This window comes from Lytechinus variegatus, chromosome 10 (assembly GCF_018143015.1).
Source record: "Lytechinus variegatus isolate NC3 chromosome 10, Lvar_3.0, whole genome shotgun sequence".
In the NCBI taxonomy this organism is placed as follows: Eukaryota; Metazoa; Echinodermata; class Echinoidea; order Temnopleuroida; family Toxopneustidae; genus Lytechinus; species Lytechinus variegatus.
The window spans coordinates 5,107,101-5,131,876 of record NC_054749.1 but is presented as its reverse complement, the minus strand read 5'-3'; the positions used below and the strand labels follow the sequence as shown (position 1 = coordinate 5,131,876).

Genomic DNA, 24,776 nt, shown 5'->3' with positions numbered 1-24,776 from the left:
TGACACTGATGGTGATGATAATGGCAATGACAATGATGCCACAGGAAAGGTAAAGAATGACTGTCAAGGGAATAAAGATTTGTCAGGTATCTCACCTCCTCATGCTTTTTCTCTTTACATTTAGCTGCCTCAAGAAGCTTATCCAACTTCCCCTCATCGCTTAATCTTTCTAGGATTTCTCTTTCTAAAAGTATCAAAACATGATCAAGAAACAAAAGCTCAAAAAACAATTTTATCCAATACATTGGCATCATTAGCAGCCACAATAATGCATGGTCAATTCCATGATAAAAAAATGTGTAACCCTTGTATGCGAGACCTTCAAAACATTATTTTGCCTGCAATTTATGCTTCATATGAAATGTGTAATGCTCTCGCATTATCGTGGGTTAACTAGTTCATGAAGTTGAGTATAAGTAAAGAAAAAAAGGGTTCAGACTTACAAAATGATTGATTTTTTTAACGGTAACTTTCCAATGGGTCAAGAGGGCATCTTTCTAGGAACCAAATATGAATAATTGCGGCAAGGGGCATTGATGAACATAGTATACCTAGTCAGGAATGCATCTACGAATAGTATGCTAAAATTATTTGCAATCATAAAACTTATAAGACTTTCTTATTTTCAACAGCATATGTTACAAGCTACTGAAATAAATCACAACCGATTGGTAGAGGAAAACTCTGTAGGTGAAAATCAACCTATGAAACCCTTGACAAGTTGCTCAATGACTTCCCTGACCTACTTTAATAGAGTGGCACTGGAACCTTCTGAGCAGACAAAGTGTGTATTGCAAGAGCATATTCGCAATCAATTGCAAATTCTGTCGCAATTTCACAATTAATAGATCAGTTTTTGTTCCAACAAATTAGTTTATACTCCTTGCAAACAATTGCATTTAAGGGCAGCGTAGTCTAGTGGTTATAGCATTGGACTCTCAGTTGCAAGGTTGTGAGTTTGAATCCCCACTCTGCCATTGTCTCCACTTTGATTGTAAGGCCTGTCTATAAGGTCAGCCACTGCACCCCATCATCTAAGACGTAAAATGTCGCCTATGTAATTGATTATATACATATACCAGCTTGGCATTTACCACCAAAAAGCTGTCCTGCCAATTTCCGACTGGAGTTACCATAAACAGAAACATCAACAGATCACCAATCAATTGCATATTTGCAAATAATTGCAACAAATATGATTGATCTGTGGCCCCAAATAGAATTGCAATTGATAAGAAGTTTCTTGCAATAATCCAAAAGCTCTGTGGGGGGTATCAAACCATTGTTAACCCACAATAGCTCGCCCTTCAAAGATTCTTCTGACCAGAACACTCTGGTGCCATTTATTGTCTACTCACTTCCATCTTGCAGCGCAGTAGCCATAGACCGATAGGTGTTACTGGTGAGAATACGATGGTTGCACAGCAGGACCAGATCGCTCCTCAAGCCCTGAGATTCTGGCAGCTTGCCTGTTGAGGAAACATAATGGTGATAATGAGAACTATTGAATAAAGATTCTCTTTGAAAAAAAAAACCCCAAACATTATGGTGATTGACTGCAAGACAGAAGTCAAAACTACCTCAAAAAGTGACATGATTTGAACATCGAGTGACTAATTTGACAACTTTACAAAAAGTCTCTGATGGGGTGTTGCAAGATATTTGCAATCAACTATTGGGTGTTTTATAAAACTGTTTGTAAGTTACGAATGACTTATGCATGCATAATTAGTCATTCGTTACTTACAGTTTTACAAGTCACCCAACAGGACTTACATGAAGTTGACATCGCATAGCACAAGAAAGGGTCACAAGTCATGCATAATTAGTTATTTGTAAGTTATAAACAGATTTATGAAACACCCAACAGGACTCATTTGATGATGGGAAAATGCAGGACATTCAACATCTGTACATCTGTACTTATTATTTAATTGTCTCTGTATTTTTTACCATGTATTTTAATTGATACCCTGTAAAGCATGACTTGTGTAATTCGGTTTTTACTGCGATACATGTCTATTGAATAAACCATCAAATGAATGAATGAATGATTACAGATCATATTGTAACTTTGAAAACAGCTTTATGAAACTCCTTTCTGGCCTAATGCATCTTTTTTTTTCTCTGTTGTGCAAGCCCGAACAATAAAGTGACAATGAAAAACATATATCATGAATCAAATAAAATTCATGAGCTGATTACCGAGCTGCTCCAGCGTCTTGAGAAGAGAGGTGATCCTTTCATACGGCTCAAGAAGAAGAGCCTTTCTCTGTATCATAGATACGTAGCTGTGAGTCCAGGCAGGTTTCAGATCTTCAAAATCAGCAAGGTCTCGATGACTTGATTTCAGATGTTTGGTTGCAACAAAGAAGTTGGACTGTACTCAAAAAGAGGAAATGAAGAAATACATTTTACTTTGCGAATGTGTTTTTACAAGATGACATCATCACACGGATATCAAATATATATATTATACCCTCCTTTCTTGAAACTTGCAGCGTTTGAGGGAAGTTTTATCTGCCCATGTATATTTAACTTTAGAAAAGACGGTAATGAATATTCAGGATGGGGGATCTTTTTTAGACTACAATAAATGTTTGAAATCATGATGAAAATTTAGGATTTTTTACAATCATCAGAAAAGTTGTCTGATCTTTATCCATTTGTAGAAAGCAGCGAGCACTACTTGCGCAAGTAAAGCCATGAGAAGGTATTATACAAATGTCCCAAAATCTCCTGTAATTTGATTGGTCCAAATCGGATCACTATTGCATCCAAAATGCACTATCCTGCACTCTTACGTCATGCCAAATGTACTATCCTGCACTCTGACGTCAGAGATGTAGGATAGTGCGATGTCTGAAATTATCTAGAATTACCTTGAATTTAGATTAAAATCTAGCATGATCGGGGCAACTCAGTAACATGGGGGGTTGTATAAAACAAACAATGCACGCATTCTTGTGCATAGAGGACCTAAATAATGAACTCTGTGCTCGACTCGCCAAATGCATATCGTTCATTATTTGGCCCTGCATGCACGTGCTCACGTGCATTATTTGTATAATATTTCATGTCCGTTGGCAATGCATACATGTACATAAGCTCACAATGTGTATAAACTATACGAGAACACATTATTTTTATTGTTATCAATGCAGAGTAAGCAACTTTCCGTTTTTTTGCTGTTTTGCAGCTCTTAAAAAAAGAAATGACTAGAAAATGGCTATTTGTGTCCCTATAGAGTTCTCTGGTGTTTAGTACATGAAACGGCTACAAAACGGCATATCTTGTACAATTTGCACAGCTGTGCTCACTGTGATGACAACAATAACTCCAGAATTATTTCAATGTAAAAATTTCAGTGTAAAATTTGAGAGCCATTTTTCATTTTACCAGAGTCATTTTCGGTATTTGAGAGCCATTCTTTATTTTCACGATTTAACGCATGGTTTTGCATCGCAGTTTGTCCTGCTTGTTTACAAATTCATTTAATGAAGTTTATCATACATGTATTTCAAGAAAATTTGTACTCAGAGAGATCAGGGTAAAAAAAATTGGGGGGGGGCTCCATTTTCAATTTTTTGTAAAATTTGGGCAGCTCCATTTCTACCTTCCGGAGGGCTCCCTTTTGCATTTTTGGGGCTCTTTTCAAATGCTCTTTTTTCACGAATACCTATTCACTTATTGTTAATATTGCATTATTTTTGGAAAATTATTTTGGGTGATTTTGAGGGTGACTTTAGGCATTTCCAGGGCAAATTCGCCTGCCGATCCTGTGTATTTTTTCCCTGGCCATAGCCACTTGTAAGTGTTGTAACCTCCCATGTAACTACACTACTCTCTAGAGATTCAGATTTCCAACAAGTCATACCTGCTGGCAAGCACTGTCGGCCATCTTCATCGACAGGAGAACCTTCTTCCTCCTCACGAGGTCATCAAACTTTCCATCCCCCATCGTCTCCATGGTGTCGCCTCCACCGCCCGGGGAATCGCCCAGGATGTTGCAGAGCTTGTCCATGTAGAGACATCTGAGGGAGGAAAAACATAAAGGTTCGGGGGGGGATTTCATGAGAGTTTTGTCAGTGATTTTCACCAATTCTATCAATTTTCATAATTGTTACAGACCAATTCTGGGTACATGTAGCTCGGTCGGGGAGGGAGACCCTCGGGTCACAGGTATCAAGTTAGCTTTTCCAACACCCAGGAAGCTAAGCTACTGTACATGTACCCATCTACGGCTCTGCTTATATTTATATTTTGTTGAAATTTATTGTATATTGTAATTGCCGAATTGATAATAAATAAATAACAAAAACAGATGTTATAAGCTACTGAAAACCTTGCATTTGATTGGCCAAGAGTGGTCAGAGGTAATCGCTGACAAGGCACTTTGTGAAATGCTCCAGGGCGAACCAAATAGCACATAGGGAGAGAGAGGTGATAAGGAAGAGAGAAACATGTAAAGAGAAAGAGAACAAAAAGGAGATGGAGAAATAGAGAGAGAGAGAGGAGGAAAGAGGACAATGACTGGATTGAGGACTGACGAAAAACAGAGCATGCACTGTAGTGCATTCATGAAGACAATGATGACTGCAATTTTTAGTCTCTTAATCAATTATATACATCATTATCGTTTCAGTTACAACAAAACATTAGTTTCATAGGCTGTACATAATTTTTTTTCTCCAGGAAATGTGGATGTTACCAATGTTTCAAAGCATATGACTCTGGAACCTCCTAGCATTATATTATTTGTATACATACATGTAGTCCTACCTGTATTGCGTGACATCATCCCACACACTGATAGGATCTCTCTTTGGATCTGGTAGGTTCCTGGACCAGTTCGATAAAAGTCTGATGGCGGAAGATTTCAATCCCTCTGAAACTGTAATCATTAGAAATTAAAGCTAAATGATAGCAGTTGCAGTAAAACACTAATTTCGAGAGAAAGGCTGTAAAACCAAGGTAAGTATGACTATGTCATCATGGATCTAGATCTGGTACAGTTACATAAACTGAACTTTGTGAAATCATAAAATCTAAGCTGAAATACGATCACACTGAAGATCGCCATCACAGATAGGCACACATGGAACAGTGTATTATTATTGCTGGAATAAAAACCCGACGGAAGTGACCGAATCCGCGCTTATTTTGCTTATTTCTCAGCAATTACACAATTTCTTCCAGAATCCTTTGGCACATATTTTTTATTCATACAAACAGACACTTGGGTGGTCATTACATTAGATTCTGTAAAAAGTTGTTTTGAGATCGTTACCAGAACTGGAATTTATCTTTAAACAGGATTGAATTTAATGTAATTGCATCCGCAATACAGAAATTAGTTTTCCATTGGATAATTATTACAAACTAACAAGTGGAATGCCTCTGGCCGTCTCACCTGCATCACGCGGTTGAATATAGCAGCAGTGCTCACTTTGAATACTACTCTAACTCGCACAAGATGTTCAGTGATACATGGTTACTCTTATTTCCCTTTTTAATGAACGAGACCAATAAACTTACAGAGATATGATGGTTATTCAACAAAAAACCCAAACATGGCCAAAGTTCATTGACCTTACATGACCTTTGACCTTGATCATGTGACCTGAAACTCGAACAGGATGTTCAGTGATACTTGATTACTCTTATGTACAAGTTTCATGAATCAGGTCCATAAACTTTCAAAGTTATGATGGCAATTCAACAGATACACCCAATTCGGCCAAAGTTCATTGACCTTTGACCTTGGTCATGTGACCTGAAACGCGCACAGGATGTTCAGTGATACTTGATTACTCTAATGTCCAAGTTTAATGAACTAGACTAATAAACTTTCAAAGTTATGATGGTAATTCAACAGATACCCCCGATTCGGCCAAAGTTCATTGACCCTAAATGACCTTTGACCTTAATCATGAGACCTGAAACTTGCACAAAATTTTCAGTGATGCTTGATTACTATTATGTCCAAGTTTCATGAATCAGATCCATAAACTTTCAAAGTTATGATGGGAATTCAACAGATATCCCCAATTCGGCCAAAGTTCATTGACCCTAAATGACCTTTGACCTTGGTCATGTGACATGAAACTCTAATAGGATGTTCAGTAATACTTGATTAACCTTATGGCCAAGTTTTATTAACTAGGTCCATATACTTTCTAAGTTATGACGTCATTTCAAAAACTTAACCTCAGGTTAAGATTTGATGTTGACGCCGCCGCCGTCGGAAAAGCGGCGCCTATAGTCTCACTTTGCTTCGCAGGTGAGACAAAAATAGAGCTTTCCATAGAATGGAATTTCAGCATGCATCATTTCCACTTCATCTACTTATTTTTCCCAAAACATGGATAAAGGTATTTGAAATATCGTAATTGATTAGGGCTTTGAGTGCACTGGAAGTCATTTTGTGGTGGCTTCATCATTTGCAGAAATTTCACACGATTATTTCCTGTCAGGCTTATTATGCATAACATACGCAACACAAATCACTAACTCATATTGAATGAAAAAAAAATTGAAAACAGAAAAATCTGAGCATTTAACTCTGTAAACATATATTTCATTTCACTTCTCAACCCATAGAGACCGAGGCAATTACAGTATACAGTAGGGGTTTTTTCAGATGGAGGGAGAGGGGCATGGTTTTCAAATTTTCAAAAAATACCCAATTCCAAAACTTAGTTTGTTTTCTCATCTGTCATCTGACAAAATTCTCAGTTTTGGTTGTTTATTTCTACTCTATTCAATAAATTCTAAACAATTTTTCTTATGGGTTCTTGGCATGCAAATGGGTCCTCAATTTAACAGCCTATCCAAGGGACAGATTTTCCACTGTAAGATACATGAAGAATACCTCTACGAAACTGTCAGGGCATGAATTAAGCTTCAGTCATCCGCAATGGTCGACTCAACCCTACAATCTGTTTTGACAGATGCATAACCGATTACGCCAATTCAACCCTGCCCCCCCCCCTCCATCCTGAAGCAATCACTTGACACGACTCACATGGTTTGTTGGCAAGTTGCAGGAACTGTTCCGCTTCGGTCAGCTTCTGGATGTCTTGGAGCTTGGACAGTCGGCTTGAGAGCATCAGAGGTCCCAGGCCAGACCATTCCTACACATATGAAGTGGATTCATTGGTTTGTATGCAATTGGTTGGTTCCATGACATTTGCTCTGGCAACACATGCTCCGCTCTAAATTCCACACACTAATCGAATGGCCAATTTTTACCTTGGGTTTAACACTATATCCTACCCTAAACCTAACATAAAACCCGATTTCAAACCTAACCCTACATCTTAGATGAAATTAAGCCCAGAGCAATTGTCGCAGGAGCAAATGTTGGGTCACCAATAATAACAATAATAATAGTAATAGGAATTTGTATAGTGCCATCTATCTAGAAACTTCTATTCCGAGGCGCATTGTTTTTATTATTATAACCCCGGCTTTAGCCCGAGCTGCCTTTCAGTGCTCGTGAATTTAAGGAATTAATCCTGCCGGGCACCCATTCACTACACCTGGGTCGAGTGCAGCACAGTGTGGATGAATTTCTTGCTGAAGGAAAACAGGCCATGGCTAGGATTCGAACCCTTGACCCTCTGTTTGGAAGGCGAGAGTCAGAACCACTAGACCACAACGCCCCCACACCAGTTGGTCTATAGGTATCAATTTGGTCTAATTACCATTTGACCTAACTTTTATTTGGCCTAACCGTCATTTAGTGCACTTAATGCCCAGGTGATCTAATATCCACCTTTTAAAAAGGAAACTTGGTCTATTTAGAAACTGTCAGGAGATTATAATAAATAAAAAAATATTTCAGCCAGTGATTCACAGGCAACAAATTTTTGACACTAATACATTGTAGATTTGCATAATTTTAGCCAAGACTTTGATCATTGATTAATTTAACCCAGGGTTCAGAATATTGGCAAAAATGGCTAAACTCGATATGTCATTTTGATTGACAATAACACATATCTATATCTCATTGCTGCACTGTATAAAAAAGGTATTAATTGAAACATTATCAACTGTAAAAAATACTAAATGAAATGAAAGAGATTGAGGAAATGGTAATTTGGTATATGCTGAAAAGAAATCCCAAGCAACACCAATGTCCAGATGCTTCCAAGGGTCACAGCACAGATTGGGAAAATGTCAGTGAAAAAATTGACCCTACTCATGCGAGGGTTCCCAGCTTTTCAAGAACACATAATTCCCTGATTTTTCCCTAATGAAGTATAATGACTCCCTGATAATTATTTCAACCCATTCCCAGTTTTGCAGGTTTTCTCAGTTGTTACAGTGAATTACATGTATTTTCAGTATAAAAACAATAATATAAAACTAATTAGTACCACCATTACAAGTCACTCAAAGGATCATGTTTTGAGATGCAACAAAATGTAACAGAGTCTAACTGACTACCGTGCTTTCGACTTTTGGGCTGATCAAATTTCCCTGACTTTTCCCCTCATATGAAGCATTTCTCACTGATTTGGGGTATTTTTAAAATCAAATTCCCTGATTTTTCCCCGACTAGAATAAAGTAAAATAACTTTCCCTGATGGGCTGGGAACATTGTATGTACATGTATGTAGTTCATCAGCAGCTTCTACATGTGAATACACTCTCTCCTCCTACATGTATAGCATACCTGTGACCAATAGGAGAAATTTCAATGCTGAAAAGCAAAAAAAAATTTTCAGATTTAGCCTGTACTCTTACCTGAAGGAATGAACTTGTGGAGTTTGCCAAGTAGTACTTCGCTCGGTTGTAGTCTTCTTTCAATATCGACAAGGCAGCTAATTCCTCAGTGTATCGGGACTGAGTATTAACAAAGAGAGAACAAAATAACCTAACAATCATTTGAGCAATTACATGTATACATTAACTTACCTGGTAGCACATGATTGTGGCAGATTTATACCATAAACAAATCAATTTTGGCACATCGCGCAATATGATCTCACATTGCAAATAAAAATACTATCAATTTTATATTGATGCATCGCTAAAACGCCGCAAACAAATCATTGCATTTATTATTTACATGTATATACTGAATGGCTCAAAGCGCATACAAGAAGAAAAAAGAGAGTTTTACGACTATACAAATGAAAACTTACAATCCTAAAAATCTGGATTGGAAAAAAGAAAGATTTTAAGTCCCTTTTTAAATGAAGCAACAGATGGTGATTGTCTAAGAGTAAAAGGTAAGCGATTCCAATATTTTTTACCTCTAGAATAGCTCTTCTCTCTGGGTTCTTGGCGGATGAATCAATGAACGTCGTAAGACTGTCATCCCCCGAACCTTCAAGTAACATCTTGAGTTTGGATCGTATCATACAGGGCAAGTAGATCTCCTGCATAGTTCAACGAGTCAACAATGTTTAAAAAGTTAAGAGAGTTTTAAAAAGTGTAGAAGTTCAAATTTATTCAACATCAGCACTCAAGGTACAAAAAATAAGAAAAGTCAAGTACATGTACATGTATATTATTTCAATGTATTTAATGAATTTTACATTGGCAAGCCAATTCTCTGCTGTTATGTCCATCAAGAAATTACAGCATTGAAAGAATGAAGACACAAACCATGATTTTGTAGATGCTCCTGCAATTACTCATTCAGTTCAGTTCAGTTTGGTTTTATTTTCTTATCTCATAAAATATCAAATACAATGTAATGTCCATCGAAAGACAGTAAATCATTAATAAAATAATATAGTATACATCACCATAATTTATGATAAATCAGAAAAATTTTATACAATTGAATGTTTGGATTGGAGACAGATATATCAAGATGAGAATATGAAGGGCTAACTATTTAAAAAGCAGAGCTTGTAATTTATAGTTTCCCAATTAATAAAACTGTTCATTGTTCTTGCCTATGGAGAAATTACAGGGTTGAAAATGAAGGTGCTGAGAGGAAGCATTGCTTATTATAGAAAAATGACGCTGAGCTTGATTCCCACTCAAAGCATGATTTCACAGTGGCTCCTGCAATTACCCATTGTTTCTAACAATGGAGAAATGATAGCATTGAAAAGGAAAAGGTGCTGAAAGGAAGCCTCATTCATCACAGCAAGTGGAATTTCAAAGCAGCTCCCTCCAATCCCATGTGTTTTGTCTATGCAGAAATTAAAGCACTGAAAAGAAAAAAGATGCCGAACTTGATTCCCTCTACAAGCACGACTTTTCATTGGCTCCCTCAAGTTTCCATTGTTTTTGTCAACAGAAAAATTGTAAGAAACGGAAAGGAAAAAGTGGAAGTCTTGTCCAAAGTTTCACTACATGTAGGATACTTCTCCATTTGTTTTGATTTGTGTATGCAGAAATTGGTAGTAGGTAGGAAAGAATGCAGAGTCAGATTCCTAGTGAAAGCTTAGGTTTATATTGCCTTTGTTTACAAGTTGGTCTACTTTTTATCAGGTTTCAAGAGCATTTGATAATCTTATAAGAACTGGAAAACTGACATAAATTATATCAGAAAGGGGTTCATATATCAATATTTATGGAATTTACCTCCTTTAAAAGAAAATACAGGAAAAAACAGTGCATGGTATAAAAGGTAAAAGCTTTGAATACCAATTAAAACGTAACCTTTTTTTCAATTAGAAATAGAATTCATAGGCCCATATTTTAAAGTCGGGTTTAAAGTTGTGGTTTAACTATGGAAAGCCAGATGCGACATAAATTTCTAATGTTAAAGGTTTCATGTATCGGCTCATTTGGCTCTCAAATCACTCTTAACTGCCTGGGGAGGGGTAAATAGGATAGTATCTTCTCCATTCAAGAATTACAAAAACCCACAATGAATATAAAAAAGATACAATGTAAACAACATTCTGACATTTTTGGCTTCCCATAATTTTAGCTCAGAGTTAGACCCCGGTCTAAGTTAAACCTGACTTCAGAATACGGGCCATAGGGTACAAAAAACACAATGACAGCGGGTTCATGGCAAAGTTTGATGTACCTGTTTGTAAGAGTCGTTCCACAAGTCAGAGAAATCATTGGTTTCTTTTCCTTCAATCTGATCAGTTGCAAAGGATTCCATGTTGTCCCACTTTGTCAACTGGTTGCAACACTATAAACGGAAAATAAATCAAATACACATACACTGTCTTTCAAAGAATTTGATATCAATTATATTTTGTTAGGGCTATCAGATAGTTAATCCTAGTCGTGATATTCAGAATACTGATGCAAGCACGTATACACTTCATTTTTCATTTCGCAAAAATTAAATCTGTACATGAATTCGAGTATCATATTATCAAAAAATGAAGAAATACGAGTTGATAACTGGCTTAATACTGTGCATGGTAATAATCACAAATGTGTCATTATAAAAACTCCTAAACCTACATCTCTTTCTACACATACATTGTACGAAAAAAAAAAACGATTGACCAAAAGTAACTTTAAAAAAAAATATGCATTATAATGGCAATATCATATAAACAAAGCATAGTATGAAAGATGATTAAAGAATAGCTTTGCTACAGTGTATGAAATTGTTAAAACCTAGTCTTGTGTTTGAACACTTTTTGTCATTGCTTGATTAGTATTGATCATTATCTTGATCATAAAACTATCATATCATAAAATTCAATTTCCTGATAGTAGATGTAGAGAATGCTAACCTGAAGACGAGCCTCATCCCAGAAGTCCTCCTCCTCCTGAGTAACGTCCTGGGTCGACTCTGATGATATTGCCTGGATACATAAACAATGCAATCAACATAGTGGTTGGAGCAGAACACTGGGGTGTGAGCGGTCACAAATAGAATAAAAGATCTGGAAAAAGCTGAACAGTGCTGACAAAATCTGATAAAGAATGAGCTCCGATGTTTTTTGGAAAGAGGAAGGCCCAAATAAGCTGAAATTAAGCTTTAAAAAAAATCTGAAATCAGATAAAAATCTGAACTCTCACACCCCTGAGAAGTAGAGTGTAGTGTGCCATTGAAAAGTGAGCAACTCTATGACAAGGTAGAACAAGTCAGAACAACAGGTTTCTGCCCACATAAAAGTGGTGGAACCTACACTGAAAGCAAGGCTTGTATTACTTAGGTCCCTCCATATCCATCCAAATATACATATCCATTATATGTTGACAGGTTAGTTTACAATCAAGTAAAACTCAACAACCATACACAGTTATTCATAGTTTGTAGGATTTTGCATTTCCAAAAGAGTAGGTGAACATTTGAGCTATGACACTAAGGGGGTGTTGCAATAAACTGGCAATCAATTTCAAGTCAATTTCTGACCCCCAAATCGCACTTGATTGCCAATTGTAACAAGAAAGATTCTCTAGTTTGCTAGTTACAACTGAAATATCAATCGTCAATTTGCATCATAGACATGCAATTGATTGCAAATATTTTCTTGCAACACCCCCTAAATGACACTGTCTATAAGAAACTACAGCCTTGAGTGACCTTTGACCTTGAGTGACCTTTTACCTCTGAGTAGAGTTTGAGCGCTTTCTCATAGTCTCCCCTTGACTCGGCTTGGATCGCTTTGTGAGTCACATCCTTGGTCTCAATGCGGGAGCCGAATATTCCTCGTAGTACATCAAATTCGCCCATCGCCTTGTACAGCCTGAAATTGAAATACATCAAATTCATTGTCAACATATTTCAATTTCAATCTATATTTCCAATTTCAAAAATAGATTTACATTTATAAAACAGCAATGATAGTATGAATACAGAACATGAACATCAAAATACATTTACAGCATAAGAGGAAAGAAAATTCGATAAACAAATGAGCATAAAAATAGGAAAAATGGGGCAAGATTAAAGCCAGGTTTGAGGCTTGTAGGTTTTATGCCCACTTCAATGGTGATTCTGTATAATATTTGTATATGTATTTTTTTGCTGTGATTATTAATTCATATATATCAAGCATAAATACTGTATTCACATACACACACTGACATGCAAGGGTAAATTCCTTACTGATTGCAATCATGAGAAAAGTATACAAAATGTGGTGGCAAGCACTGCTTTGGTATTTCACTGATGAATACAAAGTATAAAGGTTCTTAAACATATTGAAGGTTTATTGCAGGGATATGAAGGAATATATTTCTCACCGATTACAATCAAGAAGGAAATTCAGAAAAATATTGTGACAAGCACTAAATTCCTATTACCATTAGATGGAGCGCTGTGGCCCAGTGGATTAGTCTTCAGACTTTGAAACAGAGGGTCGTGGGTTCGAAACCCAGCCATGGCATAATTTCCTTCAGCAAGAAACTGATCCACAATGTGCTGCACTCAACCCAGGTGAGGTAAATGGGTACCGGTAGGAAGTAATTCCTTAAGAAGATGTGTGCACTATGAACGCCTAGCTTAGCCAGGTAATATAGGAGCGCCTTGAAAACCAAACAAGGTTGATATGTGCGCAATATAAATATCCTATATTATTATTATTAGATGACTGGGAATATCAGGGGCAAGATACACAAACAAGTTGAAGTGTGGAATGCCTCAGGCAGTCTCGCCTACACTACGTGATTCATATAGCAGCTGTGCAGACTTTGAAAACTATGAAAAACCATTCAAAAAAGAAAAAAATTCATATGAAAAAATAATGTCCATTGACCCTACCTTGCTAGTTCAATCCAGTTTTTCATCTCCTGGCTCTGTTCTGGTCTGGATGTCCTTGCCCTCTTCCTGCTCCTCTCGTCGTCCCAGCTTTTCTTTATCAACACCTCCTCCAAGACTCGGATACCTACAATTGAGACACATGAACGCGAAAATTAGAAATTTCATAACCATTTACATGTATGCTCATTTTCAAAGACTGAATTTCGGTGATTTACATTTGAGTTATCGGCAAGCATACCCATCTTGGAAAAGTGTAGTGGCTGTCGAATCCGTTCGTTATGATAATATGAATTTTAAATCTTTTGTGATGCCTACTAACCCCCCTTGGTGATATTTTTCAAAATTTCTCTTTCAAAATAGGTCCTTTTTCAGCACTTCTCTTACAAAATTTTGATAGTGATTCGATATCACAAAGCTACATACAAAAATGAAACATATCCTGAAATTTTGGCCCATTCTGTGGCTGGGAAGTGCTTTTAAATGTGAAAACATTATGCAGACAGTTCTACTTTGATTAGGCATCCAACCAAAATAACTTGTTCAAGTAAAATGGTAGGAATTATTGAGTAAAAATTATTTCAATTTTATATCCCCCGCATCATAATCTAGTGATAAATTGGAATAGTGAGACTCTTTTATGTGGTTTATCAAACTTAAAATAGGCTTTCATACTTCAGTGTGGTTTTATAATACATGAATGTCTATTTTAATAATATTACAAATTTATATAGCGCTTAATACATCAGAACGACGTCTCTAAGAGCTTTACAGACATCTCATTACTCCGGTCATTGGATCTTTGCATGCCTGCATACAATGTATGCACCTTCTCCACTCCCTGGGGAGCATTTCAACAAGAGTTCCAACACTCAATTGCTAGGCATACTACATATAGGCTTTCACATCCTACTGGGTACCCATTTAACACCTGGGTGGAGAGTGGCAAAGTGTGGATTAACGGCTTGCCAAAGGAGGCGAGGTCATGGTGGGATTTGAACACACGACCCTCTGGTTTGATGATTACAGAAAGTTTATTATAAGAATTCATTTGAAATACATATTCAAGGAATGACTTTCAGATTCTATAATGATGTAAGAGTTTCTTACCAATTAGCAGCTGACGGCTGGTCAGACTTGATTGGCTGATAGCCGCTGGGTCAAGGGTCAACTGCTTACTGTGGTAGAAACCAATCTCCTGTTTAGAAAAGAGAGGAATCAAGATCAGCCCTTTGACAATAAAAATTAAAATCTTTGAATCTGTTGTGTACCTTATGCAGTTGTGGTTATATTCTTTGAGAATCATCTCATATAAAGGGGTTTCAAGAGCTGACCATAATATATCATATATTGATAAACTGATTACAAACATACAAAATTTAAGATGGAAAATGTGTCAATATAATGACTTTGACTATGTCAGTTTTTAATCTTTTTGCTCCACTCAATATCATCAACACTATGAATATCTTGTTTTAAAGACTTGTTCATTATCCTCAAACTGTTTTGGGAAGAGTAAAGAAAAACATTATGACCAAAGAATTGTGCAATGCTTAGAAAAAAAGTGTGTGTTATGTATGTTGAGTGTGTATAACATGCGCAAAGTGCATGTGTGATTTGTGTGTCAAGTGTGCACAATGTGTGTGTTTAATGTGTGTGTTTGCTCCAAGACTGGGTAGACTTGATCACCCATACCAGAACACGGCTAATCAAAGCTGGATCAAACTGGTTGGACTTGTTCAGCATCTGGTTTATGTGTAATGTGTGATAAGTGTGTGTGATTGGTGTGTCAAGTGTACAAAGTGTGTTTAATGTGTGTGTGTGTTTGCTCCTAGACTGGGTAGACTTTATCACCCTTACCAGAATACAGCTGATGAAAGCTGGATCAAACTGGTTGGACTCAGTCAGCATCTGGCTTATGTGTAATGTGTGATAAGTGTGTGTGTGATTTTTGTGTCACACACATGTGTGTTTAATGTGTATGTGTTTGCTCCAAGACTGGTTAAGACTTGAACAACCCTTACCAGAATACAGCTGATGAAAGCCGGATCAAACTAGTTGGACTCGTTCAGCATCTGGTTTATGTGTAATGTGTGATAAGTGTGTGTGTGATTTTTGTGTCACTCACACAATGTGTGTTTAATGTGTGTGTGTTTGCTCCAAGACTGGTAGACTTGATTACCCTTACCAGAATATACCTGATGAAAGCTGGATCAAACTGGTTGGACTCATTCAGCATGTGTAATGTGTGATAAGTGTGTGTGATTTGTGTGTCAAGTGTGCACAATGAGTGTTTAATGTGTGTGTGTTTGCTCCAAGACTGGTAGACTTGATCACCCTTACCAGAATACAGCTGATGAAAGCTGGATCAAACTGGTTGGACTCAGTCAGCATCTGGCTTATGTGTAATGTGTGATAAGTGTGTGTGTGATTTTTGTGTCACACACACAATGTGTGTAATGTGTGTGTGTTTGCTCCAAGACTGGGTAGACTTGATTACCCTTACCAGAATACAGCTGATGAAAGCTGGATCAAACTGGTTGGACTCATTCAGCATGTGTAATGTGTGATAAGTGTGTGTGATTTGTGTGTCAAGTGTGCACAAATAAAGTGTGTGTGTGTTGGCTCCAAGACTGGTAGACTTGATTACCCTTACCAGAATACAGCTGATGAAAGCCGGATCAAATTGATTGGACTCATTCAGCATCTGGTTGAGGTGAGTTTCAATCTCTTTCACATGAATCCCCGCCTCTCTCTCTGTGCAATCGTCTCCGATCCGGGCAAAGATTCCCCTAAAGAGGGCGCAAAACAGCAACCGAGATAGCGTGGAATCTCTCTAAAAGTCAAAGGAAAAATATTCAAACATCAAAACATTTGTAAACAGAAACAAAATGTTGACATTTTTTCCACAAAGCAAAAGTATGTGATATTTTATTCTGCAGAGGAAATTAAAAGCCAAGCAATTAATTGTTCATCGGAAAACCCATTGTGAATAATGTGCAATTCACAAAACTAACCAATTAAATTCACACATCTAACTGTATCTAATAATGAACTATGTGGCTTTTTTGGGTATAAATGTGAAATATCAAACTGTCCTGATGTACTGATATGAAGTTACTTCTACACCACCAAAGTGCCAAAATTAGCTAGTACTATTCTAATGTTCCAGTATTTAACTGAGTTTTCTAAGTGTAGAAAGATGCACATCAATGACCTGATAAATCCCTTTTCAACAATAAGTATAGGGACAGTGATTTTCTGTTTAAAAGAAATGCCTCTTCCGTTTGAGAAAATCCCAAATTCCGTTTCAGCATGTCAGAAAACGGAAATTCCGTTTCCCCATAGACTTTGTACACACGGAAAAGTGGCAATTCCGTTTACACATTGAATAGCAAAATCACAACACGTACACTCGCACTGGTCAAAATTTGTATCTGCTACTGTACCAACAACACAATAGAATCCGTTCTAATCGGATCTATGCGGGTGCATAAATTATTTTATGAACATATTTAGCATGCATACATCCTCACCTTTCACATTATTAGCATTATTTTACGATTTTCATCGATTATTTTGGGGTTTTTTTACATCGTTATCTGTCAACGACTTTGGCCAATCCGCCATCTTGGATTTTAAGACCACGATATCGTGCTGTTACATCTTCAAACATAGAGGGCAGCAACACACGACCGTGTAGTTGGAACGATATGTGTGCATATGAAGCTCAACCCGGCCGGCCGGGTACGGCCGCGGGGTACAATCGAGTGTGCTGATGTCGAGTGCAGTCACGATGTGTGAATTGTCATGATTGTAGCGAAGTGAGATCGTGTTTTCTGGGGTTTTGTGGCCATTCAATATTCTCATTTTGCTGTGATTTTGGAGTAATTTCTGTTGATATTCTGTGTATTTTGAGGGAAAATACGTTTTCCGTGATTTTCCGTTTGAAATGCCACTTTCCGTTTCAAAAGGCCCTTTCCGTGAATTAGGTCCGTTTTCCGCGATCGCGGAAAATCACTGTCCCTACAAGTAATAGATACTTAACACCAAACGCAAAGTCCTCATCAGTGCTATACTAGCCTGAAGGGGTCCTTTGATGTCAAGAGTGTTTAATCTGGGAGTTGTTTCATAAACCTGTTAGTAAAGTTATCCACGAGTTTACCCACAACTGGAACATATTCTAAGGTGCTAAATCAGCGACATAGGGATATATCACGTAACACAAGAAAGGATCACCAGACACTTGTAAAGTTATTTCTAACTTAAGAACAGGTCCTCTGAATGTGTCCTAAATCTCCAGTCCTCTACTGATACAGATAAATTCCCCTTCTTACACAAACACTTAACACCAAACACATATTATCTAACAGTGCTATGGAATGCAGAGGTGCTATGATGCAAAAATGCTTAGTCTGGATATCAAGAATGTCACCAGCCCCATACTCAAACAGACAGTTCCACTTCTTATGATAACCAACAAACACTTTACACCAAACATTTAACAGCAAACACTTTACACCAATTGCAAATTCCTTACCAATTACAAAGCCTGCAGGGGTGCTATGATGTCAGAGTGTTTGATCTGGACGTCTGGTCGGTCTCCAGTCCTATACTGATACAAATAAATCCACCTTCTTACACTAACTACATGTATAAAACACTTTACACCAAACATAATTCCTTACCAGTGCTAACGCCTGCAGGGGTGCGATGATGTCAGAGTGTTTGATCTGGATGTCCGGCAGGTCTCCAGTCCTATACTGACGATACATCGTTACTTGGGCAAACCTACGCTCCCTCTGGCTCTTCTGTACTTCCTGAAAAAAATCGTCAAAGGTCACACACAAATTTAAATAAAACTGAAGTCTGGTGTCTGATTTCATAAAGAGTCACAACTACATGTATGGTAATTTTGCCATTATTGTAACTACCACATGTATAAAAACTTTGATTGTGATTGGCTGCTGAGCCCTGTTACCATGGTTTTGCCACAATGGCAGACCCCTAACCCCAAAATTATCAATGACTAAATGTTGCCTAACTTTTAAAATAAGAAATGAATTGAAACCTTACATTTCAAGTTTTTACTTCAATCTTCTTTCAGAATTTCAAGCATGATTGATTTTACTTCAAAACGATATATGAAGTGAGAGCTGAACACACACACAACATTTTTTAGACAAGGTAAAAAGATAGATTTGTACAAAAATTGAGAATAAATAAAGTTAGGACAGGTAAGAAATAAAATCTACCTCTCTGAGTTGTTTTTGTCTGGTTGCTCGTTTAGCAAAGAATGCACTCTGAGATGACTGATCTTTTAAGAATCGTCTCTTGAGGCGCTGGATCTCCTTCTCGCCTTCAGAGGGGGCTGGTAGCAAAAATAAAAGTTAAGACTTGAAGACAAGCCTTACAACAAATTCATTGCTAGAAAAATACATGGTTGGAAAGACCAAGGCAACTGCTTGACTGACATTGGTATCCTTATTTTTACACAAAACCAAGAATCAGAGAAAATATTGCAAAAGAGAACCATGCTTGTAATTTCGTTTTGAGCAGTTTAGATTTTCCCTATACAAAAACGCAATAGGGAATACAACAACCCTGACAGCGATTTCAATGCGCGTCAAAACGTTGTATCGCTTTTTACGTGCAAAGTCAATGCAGTGCTGACGGCCGATACGACGGTTTGAATGACTGCGCGCATTGAAATCGTGGTCAGTCAAAACGTCATATCGCTCTACTCCTGTACAAGTTTCCAATAGGATTTGCGCATTTCAATAAAACTTTGTATGGCATCGTCAAGAAAATTCCCTCATATCTCAGAAATTAAAATAAATTGCTGCCTAGAAATTTAGTTACAAATAGAATAGGACTTGCACTTTCATTTTTTTACCAAAATTGACTGATAAAACGGTTCGGATGAATGCTGACGAAATGTATAGATCCGGCAGGATTGTCTTTGTGAACAAAATCAATATTGTACCAAAGAGCAGAATCATTGACTAAGTGAAACCCAATTTGAATTCAGATGTTGAATATTAATGTTTTTAAAATGAAGGGCTATTTTAAGTTCTCTAGAATGGCAGTAGAGAATTAAAGCAATTCCTACAAGTGTTAGGAAAATCTGGCCTGTCTCCCACGGAGACAAATCTAGATTTATAATTTTGTATAAGCAATAAAAGCAAAAAGCAAATAAAACATCAAAAGGTCACAAGTCAATTGTAAGGTCATGTGCAACGTTTGAATATCTTTATGAAACACCCTATTGGAATGTCTCTATAAAATTGTCTACAGACCTTTCCTGGTGTCGTTGCCTCTGCTTCCACCTGCTCCGGTGTCCTGCTTGCTGCTCTTGAACGCATCAGTTCTCTTCGGTAGAGACCCCATCGTGAAGAGCAAGGAAGACTCGCTTGCCGATGAAGATGAAGAAGAATAATCAGCAAACGTGTCCTGGCTTCCCGTCAACCAGTTGTAGGCGTTCTTGCGGCTGGCAGCAGCTATGAAAAGATACAACAAGGTCTAGCTGATTGATCAGCTGTGGGCGCGTTGTGGTCTAGTGGTTCTGACTCTCGCCTTTCAAACAGAGGGTCATGGGTAGCCGTGGCATGTTTTCGTTCAGCAAGAAATTCACCCACATTGTGCTGCACTCAACCCAAGTGAGGTTAATGGGTACCCGGCAGGAAATAACTCCTCAAAAAGCGGTGTGCACCTGAAACGGTAGCCTAGCTTAGCCGGGTAATAAAAATAGCAGGGCCCGCTGGGAGAACAGTTTTCGGAACTGAAGTGGCTACCCTGGGTAAATATGCCATCATTATTATAATTAATATCACAACTATGGGTAGACTTCTACCCCAACACCTAGAGTGCTTATGTCTCTTTACAATGGGTTTATGAATATAAACTGATCAATCACATGGGTAAACTTGAAAATCCAGCATTTAGGATGCATACTTCACTTACTTTGTTTTCTAAATATAACCTTATCAATCACAACTACGGAAAGTCTACAATCCCTACATCTAGAATGAATACATCTGTTTAAATGTTTTCTGAATGTGATATCATACTCATGAAGAATATTGACATTGAGGGATATCCATAACTCTATTCATAACACTACTTACAGGTTTCTTATTATGTTTCCTATACTTGGCTCTTTCCCCATGGTTTAATAATGAAGAGAACCATTTCAGTAATTATTTCAGGTCAGTTATGAATGATTTGAGTGTTCAAATGAGATAACAAGTTCAACTTTTGGCTGTTTGAGATTTATGTCATAATTGGCTATCCATAGTTAAACCGCAATTTTCGACCAGATTTTAAATCAAACCAGAATACGGGCCCTTGGGTTTTTCTCTCAAGCCCCGCCTCAAGGACAACCACCACTCACCATTCTCTTGAGTTGGGGCAAATTGTTGAGTAGCCTGGGTTGCCCTGAGCTGCCCTCTTCCCATGCCCATACTCTGGGACGAGGGGGATCCCCTCATACTACCCTGGGACTGGCCCAACTGCGTCTCCACGAACTTAGGGGTGGATATTGCTGCGTGGCGCTGTCGCCAGGAGTGGTCGATCTGCACTTCCTGTAAAGTGAACAGTGAATGCATGAGCTGTCATTGCTGTTGTGTCATCTTGTGAAAGCAGCATCAAAGAAAAATAAAAAGGCGATAGTGGTAAATATGGACTGCCTGTAATGTGACATACGATGCATTAAGTGTCATTGCTGTTTTGTTATCTTCTTGGTAAATGACTGATTTGTGTTTTGTGTGAAAGCAGTGTCACTTATAAGAAAAATAAAATAGTGATGGCTTGAAAATAATCAGACAAGGGAATGTAAAAAAGGAAATGATATCTCAGAAAGGGCCCTCCTGACAAAAAAGAAGAGAATTTCTACATGAAAATGTGAAGATGTAGATATCAGAATGAGAAAGCCCTAATTTTTTATAATTTAAGAAAAAATGAGGGAAATGGCATTAATATGACGATCAACATTGATGCATATTATTAGTATGGCTTATAATGCTCTAATATAATAAAGAAACATCGATAATCCACACACACAAAATGATAATTCAAGATACACATGCAAATAGTCTGAAATGTTAATCACTAAATCTACATGAAAAATGACAAATCATCAAGCAGACTGTTTCATACCTCAAATTTACAAGCTGATAATGGATGGTCAAAGATTTCTCTCTTGAAATCAGGGCTCTTGGAGGTCATCTCTAGCAGTAGATTGGTGGCGTAACCAAGGTAACGATTCTCCGTGGAAGGGGAGTACATGCATCTCAACATGGCGATGAGCCGACCTAGAGTCTCTTTAGGGAGACGGGTTTCGTGGCTCCAGAAATTACTCACTCTCAATCTGCAAGAGAACAATTCCATGAATTTTGTATGTCCGACTCCCTATATGTTAGGTCTTCATGAATTCCCCAAAATGCCATTTTCTCAAAAATTTGAAGGTGATTTAATTTGTGCTGAGTATATATCAACAGACACATCATTTTTAACCCTTTCTGTAAGAAAAATATTTACATTCATCATATTTCATTAAAATTCGAATTTATGGTACATCACATGATATATGAGGAGGCTGCTTGCATATGACCAAACAAATGTATTATTTAAAAAAACAACTCTCTTATGCTTTGATGGATTTTCATTTAACCTTCATCAATATTTTTCTCAAATTTTCCGCATTTTGAAAAACCAACTTATCATCAGGGTGGTCTTCCAATACAAACAATTTTTTTTAAATGACTGACTGAAGTTTAGGCCACAGAAGAAGACAATAATTTCTAGCACAAAAAAAACCTGTCAAGTGGTGTTTTCAACATCATTATCATTTGGAGCAGGACCAGCAAGTAATTTATCCACATTGTGCAGTACTCAACCCAGGTGAGGTGAATGGGTACCTGGCAGGAATTTATTCCTTGAAATGCCGAGTGCGTAAAAGCTGCTTGAGCTACAGCTGGGGTCATAATATCCAAGTCCTTTGAAAGCGCATAGAGATGTTATTCATAATGTGATATGCACTATACAAGAACTGACTATTATTATTATGTGATAGGGAAGGAATGATTGTTACCGTAGGTAGTTTTCCTGATCAGAAAGGCCTTGCAGGAGGGAATCCTTAGCAATAGATAGCGCCTTATCAGCGTCCTCACCGTCTCTCCTATCGTCTTCCCTAAATAAACATGATCAAACAAGAAATTTTACATCGAATGAATTTCAGTATATTTTGACATTGTTTCTTTCACGGTAGGCAACATTGATTATAACAACCAGGTATTTTACTCTCCTTTTGTATTCCAATACTACACTGTACATCTCATACTTCAAAGTTGAATCCCCAAATAACATTTTCAGGTTCATGGATTTTCTTTAAAATATTATCCGGGGCCCTGTCTTACAAAGAGTTACGACTGATTGAATCAATCGTAACTCTATGGAAATCCATTAAGGTCATAATTTTTTCTACAGGAAATTCGCAAAATGTCTTTTGTAAACAAAAGAGAACACAATGGATATATATTCATATCTAGAATTTTTTTTCAACAAACATGCATTTCATACGTTGACTTTGCTGGCTTTCCATAGTTGCGATTGATCGGATCACTGCAGCTCTTTGTAAGACGGGTCCCTGGAATACCTTGCCACAACATATAACGTTCAGTTAACTATTACTTTAATTACCATGTCTCACTGGCAGTGCGTTCTATCTCAGAAATGTTGTGAAATGTTGTTGACCCTGGTATTACGAAATGCACAACTTAACTTGAATAGGTACTACTAATTTTCTTCCCGAGTATCAACTCTAGCTAATAGATTAATGAAAGCGACAGACGATGACCATCGTGGAAACGCGTCTCAGATCAAATAAATTCAAAATCCCTTTGCATGCTTATAATATGGCCTTGCAGAAGGTTTCTAATTACAGAATTAAAAAAAAAAGAATACCTGTAGTTATCATAGATCCACATGAGAATGGAATACATCGCATCTCGGCAGGTAGGGCTAGGATGAGAGACAAAGTCCTTGATGGCGGGAAGGAGATAGAGAAGCTCCGACGGCTGAAGCTTGGGAAGCATCCCATCGACTAACTTGAGACTTGTCAACTGATCGGCTTCATCTCTGAAAGAAGGATGGAAGGAAGGAAGGAAAGGGAAGAGGGAAGGGAAGGGGGAAGGGAAGGGAAGGGAAGGGAAGGGAAGGGAAGGGAAGGGAAGGGAAGGGAAGGGAAGGGAAGGGAAGGGAAGGGAAGGGAAGGGAAGGGAAGGGAAGGGAAGGGAAGGGAAGGGAAGGAAAGGAAAGGAAAGGAAAGGAAAGGAAAGGAAAGGAAAGGAAAGGAAAGGAAAGGAAAGGAAAGGAAAGGAAAGGAAAGGAAAGGAAAGGAAAGGAAAGGAAAGGAAAGGCAAGGAAAGGAAGAAAGAAAGAAAGAAATAAGAGTGACGAAGAGAAAGATAGGTAAACACACACACACACGTAAAAAGTCAAACTCATTAGATTCAACTATCAGAACAAATAAATCTACATTCTAAAAAAATAATTTGGAATATTTCTGGCATACGACTTGAAAGGCTTTCAGATTCTTACGAGAAATTTAAACCAGCTTGATAATTTATGGTTCATAACTTGTACTGATTTTTTTTTAAGGGTAAACTGGATTGACCAGCGGCGGACCGTGACCAGAGGAGACAAATTATTGGAGGGGCGCAGCATTGTTCAAAAACAATACAGTTCCCCTCCAATCATTGTCTCCTCTGGGTCAGGGTCTGCCACTGGGATAGATTATTTAGGGCACATCATTAAAATCCTTTCAATTATTTTTTTACATCAATCGATGATCAATGAAAGAATGAGGAATGATGAAAGATGATTATGGGCCTTACTTGTGTGTCAGAAGAGCGAGGATGTTCTTATTCTTCATCTCAATGAAAGCGTTGTCGATGTGTTCTATCCTGGCTGTGATGATCTGAAGACATTCCGTCTTTGGTTGACCATGGATTGAAGGCAACATGAACAACAGCTTGTTCATGAATCTACAACAAAAAGACCATACTACACATTTAAAGATCCACTAGACAAGTTAGCGAACCCCACCACAACATGCACTCCT

The 24,776-nt window shown here is 37.7% G+C and overlaps 1 protein-coding gene across 2 annotated transcripts in view; it reads right to left on the bottom strand.

Annotated features, from left to right (window-relative positions):
- Positions 1–24,776, bottom strand: part of LOC121422338 (DNA-dependent protein kinase catalytic subunit-like) — a 138,228-nt gene that overhangs the window by 34,476 nt on the left and 78,976 nt on the right. For both annotated transcript variants that reach the window (XM_041617316.1, XM_041617315.1), the window contains 22 exons: positions 24,550–24,699; positions 23,618–23,791; positions 22,746–22,844; positions 21,812–22,022; positions 21,048–21,237; positions 19,954–20,154; positions 18,910–19,025; positions 18,343–18,474; positions 16,311–16,490; positions 14,765–14,852; positions 13,658–13,781; positions 12,503–12,641; positions 11,682–11,753; positions 11,012–11,122; positions 9,270–9,395; positions 8,758–8,856; positions 7,028–7,136; positions 4,783–4,894; positions 3,878–4,034; positions 2,206–2,380; positions 1,359–1,469; positions 96–184 (listed from right to left, as the gene is read on the bottom strand). In XM_041617316.1, the coding sequence (XP_041473250.1) occupies positions 96–184; positions 1,359–1,469; positions 2,206–2,380; positions 3,878–4,034; positions 4,783–4,894; positions 7,028–7,136; positions 8,758–8,856; positions 9,270–9,395; positions 11,012–11,122; positions 11,682–11,753; positions 12,503–12,641; positions 13,658–13,781; positions 14,765–14,852; positions 16,311–16,490; positions 18,343–18,474; positions 18,910–19,025; positions 19,954–20,154; positions 21,048–21,237; positions 21,812–22,022; positions 22,746–22,844; positions 23,618–23,791; positions 24,550–24,699 (2,965 nt within the window). The remainder of the gene's footprint in view (positions 1–95; positions 185–1,358; positions 1,470–2,205; positions 2,381–3,877; positions 4,035–4,782; positions 4,895–7,027; positions 7,137–8,757; positions 8,857–9,269; positions 9,396–11,011; positions 11,123–11,681; positions 11,754–12,502; positions 12,642–13,657; positions 13,782–14,764; positions 14,853–16,310; positions 16,491–18,342; positions 18,475–18,909; positions 19,026–19,953; positions 20,155–21,047; positions 21,238–21,811; positions 22,023–22,745; positions 22,845–23,617; positions 23,792–24,549; positions 24,700–24,776) is intronic.